Genomic DNA, 6,331 nt, shown 5'->3' on the forward strand with positions numbered 1-6,331 from the left:
ACTCGCTTCAACCAGCCGGTACTAGATTCTGCTCAGGTGTCTTCGCTTGCTCGCCATTCCTCTCCACGGACGGGATACGTGCGATTTATCTTCTCAGGTGAGTCTGATAAGCTCTGAGTTTCCTCCCGCACTGGTTACGTCAACGCCTGAGTTATGCCAATCTGCCATAACGCAGCTTTTGCGGTTGACTAGGTGCCTCCATGTGCATGGTCCCCCCTCTGGGCGACCCCCACATGTGTATTCCACTGTAAATCTCTTTTGAGCGTGTGTCTTTCCCTTGGCAAGCCACCTTGCCAACCCTGGGGTTGAAATATTCCACCTGCGGCTGGACACCCCAGTGATACTCCATATGCAGACCTCTGGGCCATATGTGTATTCCAAGTCCCCCCCTTCGGGCTGGGCATAATTGCATATTTCCTCTGAGATATGCTTCCCAGTGTACCTTGGTATTCCTGTGTTAAGTAGGACTCCTTCGTTCGTACTAGTCACACAACAGGGAGCTCAGACTTACGCAGGGCACTGGATGACAGCCGAGGTGGCGTGATTAGACTAGAACCCCAATCGTCGTCATCCGACGTAACTCGGAGTGACCACGAAAGGGAACGTCTCGGTTACGTATGTAACCCTCGTTCCCTGAGTAGGGAACGGAGACGTTACGTCTTCCTGCCACTTCCACTGTATCGCTGAAAAACGCCTGGGTCCAGTCTCGACTCCTCAGCGAAGACATATCTGCATGTTGCCAGCGTACTTCCTTATATACCCCCTGCGGTGGGCGGAGATATGCTATGCAAATTCCGCAGACCCATGGCATTTCATTGCCATTGGCTCGTTTTATATACTCGAGGGTGATAGGCTTCTAAGCGAAACCCCAATCGTCGTCATCCGACGTAACGTCTCCGTTCCCTACTCAGGGAACGAGGGTTACATACGTAACCGAGACGTTCTAAGCGTGCTCATTTGCTGGATTGGTTTCTAATGACGAAACTAAGAAAGATTCTTGTAATACTAATATGTTGCGCAGCTATCGGCATATCATGTACACAATCATTTCGATCTTCAAAGCACCAATTTATAGAGACCAAACATGGTATCGGTGAGGTTACATTGACCTTTGGTTCTATAATAAAATACATAGTATCAAAGAGATAATAGTATCAAAAGATATTAATATTAAAAGACACAACACAAGGCAGTAAATCATTCACAAAATGTTCTGGGATGCATGTTAATTTCATGTTAATCAGTTCATCGATAAATGAATGCAGGAAAGCCTGTTCTAATGTCTGTAGGTCTTGTGTCAGAGGCCCTGTTCACATTGCTAACAGTCATAAAACAGCTTATCTGATCGTAGTCATGGTAACTAAGACCTTCTTGCCCTGTTTGGGAGGATGGGGCCACAGATCCCAGAGCGAGTTTTAAATATCATTTGTTAAACTATAACAAATACTTGTGTCTGATTTGTCTCAGTCGTTACATGTTGATCATATTATATGAGCAAGAATGCAATGTTTCCTGAGTATCCACACGATTTCAAATGTGACACTGATTTTATACAACAGTTCATCAAACAAAAGGGTAACATTAAGTGATGTACTACATTTAAAACAGTATTGTCAGTAGGCTTATTGCTCTATTTTGCAACAAAAGCCACAGCAGAACTGCAGCACACAGCAGTGATTCTTGAACGAATCTGTGGCTTTGAATGAATCGTGAGATTCAATGACCCAAATACAGCCACTTGCTTCGTTACTGAATGAATGAATGAATGAATGAATGAATGAATGAATGAATGAACGAACGAATGAATGAATGAATGACTCGATAAGCTTAATTGAATTGGCCAAGAGTGAAAAATTATAATGAAATTTGTAGGGGTGACCCCGAATAGTCGAAGATTCGATGCTTCGATAGGAGGAGCCTGATTCGACTACCGATCTCATGGTCGAATCTTCGCAGAGGTGTTATGAAACGAGGATCATGCCCCTTTGGCTATATGAGGGCGCTCAATTTCACATAGAACTAGCTTTTATGTCAATACGTTAATATTCAGCCTATTATGATATGCTGTATATAAAAATGTGCAAAGAAAGAAGCTTTTAATAAAAAATTTTTAACGTGCGTGAATAAATCCAAACACCCCGTGACAGATTTAAGTTTCACTTTCGATCCGTGACCCACAGAGGAGCGTCTTCGCGGCAAGGATTTAAATCTTTAACAATGTCTGGGATAAGAAAATCTAAAGTGTGGATGTACACCATCAGAAAGGATATTCTCCAAGGCTGGATTTAGCATCAGGAAAACCATGATCGCACTTCTGCCGGCCAACGTTAACACGTTTCACGCATAGACTGGGTTTCACGTTAGAATGTATTTTATCCGCGTGCACAATTTGAAAAGACTCCAACGGACACAGACAGAGTGAAAGACTGGATTTGTTCTCTCGATCAGGTAGGGTACAAGTGATTTCAAAACTTTTCAGCCGGTTCTAATTTGATTTTTGGATGCTGTGAACATTTTTAGCTAAAAAGACTGCCACTCCAGTTTAGCATTTATTGTTGTTTCTGCAGTTAAAAAGACAAAGTTGAAAATTCTGGCTATACTATCGTTATTTTAATAATTTCTTTATTTTTATTTTATTTATTAATCTGTCAGGGTTATCTAATCTAACTATTTGTGGCTTGTGTTTTGAATATATGTTCCCCTGCACTTTAGGCATTTTGCACACATTTGCTCCTCATCTTGTGACTTGATTCTAATTTATTTCGTTTTGTATTTTTTATTTATTAGAAAGGTATAGGCCTATTCTGTTCTAATTTAATTTTAGTAAATGAATTGTTTATTTTTTCGGTGCATCGATGTTGTGCTGTAGGCTGGCCTGCTCGCACAGGTAATTTAGCCGATTTAATTTGATTTGCATGTGAAATGCAAATCCTGTCTGCAGTGTGGCCTTTCTGGAGTTATGTTATTTCTTAGTTTTATTGATCCAAAATGTTTTTATAAATTTTCTTCTATATCTTTGTGTGATTTTCTGTACATCGCGGCTTTGAAACGTTAAAGCCCCGCCCCCATACACATGATTCGACTATTAGTCGACTATAGGCAAGACATGACGATTCTGATTCGACTATGAAAATCCATAGTCGGGGACAGCCCTAGAAATTTGTCTAAAGACTACATATAAAATAGCTACCAAAATTAATGTAGGCAACTGCAGTTTGCATTTTTTGTCAACTTTTAGTCATTACTTTTAGTCAATGACTTTTCATCAACTAAAACTAGACTAAAACTATGAAAGACAAAATTACTTAAATGTGACTAAGACCAAAAAGGATTTTTGTCTGAAGATGAAGACAAAGACTAAATCAAAAATGGCTGCCACAATTAACACTGTTCTGATTGTGAAGTTCCTGCTGATCTGAGCTGTAGATCCTGAACTGAGAGACTGAAGAGTGTCATTGTTCTCTACAGGTTGTATAATTGTGGTGTTAGGGATGAAGGTTGTGCTGCTCTGGCTTCAGCTCTGAGATCAAACCCCTCACACCTGAGAGATCTGGATCTGTCTGGAAATAAAGTAGGAGATTCTGGAGTCAAGCAGCTTTCTGATCTACTGCAGGATCCTCACTGTAAACTGGAGAAACTGTGGTAAGATTGTATAAAAGTCTCAATGTCTGTTTTTCTCCTGTGGTGAATAATGAATGATATACAAAAATAAAATATAGAAAAAAGTTTACCATCAAGTAACTGAAAAGAATGTTTAATCTCTCAGTGGATTATTTCCAAACCCTCTGAGGTAATTTTTACTTTTGATCATTTTTACAAATCAAAAACATGATTGGATGATGTGAAGAGGTGACAACTGTTTTCATACACAAATCTGTTGAGGAGAAATTCATATATATCACATAATTTATATCAGTGTTTCCTGAACTGAGAGACTGAAGAGTGTCATTGTTCTCTACAGGTTGAGTGATTGTGGTGTTACAGATGAAGGTTGTGGTGCTCTGGCTTCAGCTCTGAGATCAAACCCCTCAAAACTGAGAGAACTGGATCTGACATGGAATAAATTAGACTCAGATGTGAAGCTGCTCTCTGATCTGAAAGAGAATCCACATTATAAACGGAAGACACGTCTGTGAGTAGTGATGATTAAAACTGTTCATATTTTAATTTAAACTTAATTTAGTTTCTTCTTAATTTCCTTTACTTGTGATGGTGAATTACACACTATAAACATGTTTAATAAGAGTTTGTTTCTTTTTTCTTTTTTAATAATAGTTAATAGCAACAATTAAATATCTTCAAGTTTCTTTTTATTTCAAACAATTAAATATTTTGCTTTTATCATTGTCTTTTTATCCCTAAATTATGTATTTTGAGAGAATGTCAATTGCAATAGAAGATAATGGTGAATATTGATCACTAGTTTCTTTATCATAAATAAAACTGAGCCAATGACACAGAAAGAGGAAAGTCATACAGGATTATAGATAAGGGTCAAGGGTCATCTTTCATGGTGATTTAGATGCAAAATCAAAATTTGAATGTTTAAAAGCGGCTTTAACAATCATGTATCACTGTGTTATATTATAATCTCTCACTTAATCATATAAGTATTTTCTTTTATTTATTCTAAAGTGGATAATGTAATAATGTCACACACATTTGACCGTCTGTGTTTTACTTACAGGTAATAAATGTTAGTGTGACCTTCTCTGGATGGTGAATAAAGAGCCACTACATACACAATCACATTCAACAGAATCAACAGACACAAACCCACAGTGATCATCACACACGTGTTTGTGTAACTTTATAGAGAGGCTGTATAGATAGATGAACTAAATGAATAACTTTTTTATAACAGAAATTAATCAACACTGAACTTACTTAAGCTGGACTATGACACTATTTACTGTACAGCCGAAACAAACTTTGTTTTTCTCAGCTTTTTGCTCATAATGTTGCTGTTTTTATGAAACTTACCCACATTCAAGTGTTGATAAACAAAGAAAAACATGAATCCTGAATAAACGTTTTCTTTTTATGTTGTTTAAAAGCAGAGAGTTTGTTCTTTCTTTTGATATGTTTTATATTCATACAACAAAATATGATGGGGGGTTATGAAAGTTTTGTTGGCAACTTTTTCAAAAACGCAGGCAGGAGTAAAAGGTTAATCTTTCAGTCATGACGTTCAGCTGATTCAAATTCAATCTGCTAAAGTTTCAGTGTCTGTATGAAGGAACAGCTGTGTGTGTAAGAACATGTCAGTGTCTGTAATTCAGCTTCCTTCAGTTTGAATTTAAATTATAATTCCACATCAATGGGCTTCCCGTCCTTCTTCAGCTGTTGCTTTTTCTGGCTCATCTGACACATGAAACACACACCTAATCATTAACCCTCTGGGGTCTAAGGTGTTTTGGGGGACATTTGTGCTTTTTTTCAGTTGCTTATGAACATATTAATGGCAAAGGTGTAATTACACTCTATTTAGCACAAACAGGGCTACCATAATATGTGAGCAACATGTATGTACATGTTTGTATTTTTGAGAGAATAATGTTAATGCATGGTTATAAAAAAAAATAAAAAAAATACAGTTTCTGAAATAAGGCCACAAAACATTCAAAATTATCTGAAAATCATCCTGCCTAATCATTAACATAAAACAAGACATTGATTTAAATTGTATAGTGCACTTTTTGTTTGGAAAGACAATATGTATGGGGGCGTGAATGATCACGAATAATGATGTGATTCACACCTGAGAAGACACTCTGCATTATGAGCTGCATAATGAGCCTTTCATTCAGGTGTGTCACTGAGCCACAAGAAAGAATGCAAGGACAAATATATATATATATATATATATATATATATATATATATATATATATATATATATACAGTATATATATATATATATATATATATATATATATATATATATATACAGTATATACAGTATATATATATATATATATATATATATATATATATATACATTCTACAAAATTGGTTCACAGTTAGAAACATCTAAAAAAAAATGTGTATTTTTCCACAAATTGTGTATGCTTGAATTAATGCACCACACCTAGAGATTGGCATGGTTTTATTTCAGTTAGCCTAATAGCTAGTTTGATTTGCATTGAGAGATTATCTTATGGAAAGTACTCCATGCCAGTCTCTAGGTATGGTGAAGGCTATGTGATGATGTGGGGCTATTTTAATTCCAAAGGCCAAGGGAACTTTATCAGGATGCATAGTATCCTAAAACAAAAATAAATAAAAATACTTAAAAATAAAAATCTGCCTGCCTCTATGGGAATTTAACA

The 6,331-nt window shown here is 36.6% G+C and overlaps 1 protein-coding gene across 1 annotated transcript in view; it reads left to right on the forward strand.

Annotated features, from left to right (window-relative positions):
• LOC311300296 (NLR family CARD domain-containing protein 3-like) overlaps positions 1-5,574 on the forward strand; it is a 28,052-nt gene extending 22,478 nt beyond the window's left edge. The window contains exons 8-10 of the mRNA XM_084424523.1: positions 3,469-3,642; positions 3,962-4,132; positions 4,688-5,574. Of these exons, the coding sequence (XP_084280649.1) occupies positions 3,469-3,642; positions 3,962-4,132; positions 4,688-4,691 (349 nt within the window). The 3' untranslated portion in view covers positions 4,692-5,574. The remainder of the gene's footprint in view (positions 1-3,468; positions 3,643-3,961; positions 4,133-4,687) is intronic.
• Positions 5,575-6,331: the final 757 nt, after the last annotated feature.

Source organism: Rutilus rutilus, assembly GCF_951802725.1.
Source record: "Rutilus rutilus genome assembly, chromosome: 11".
In the NCBI taxonomy this organism is placed as follows: Eukaryota; Metazoa; Chordata; class Actinopteri; order Cypriniformes; family Leuciscidae; genus Rutilus; species Rutilus rutilus.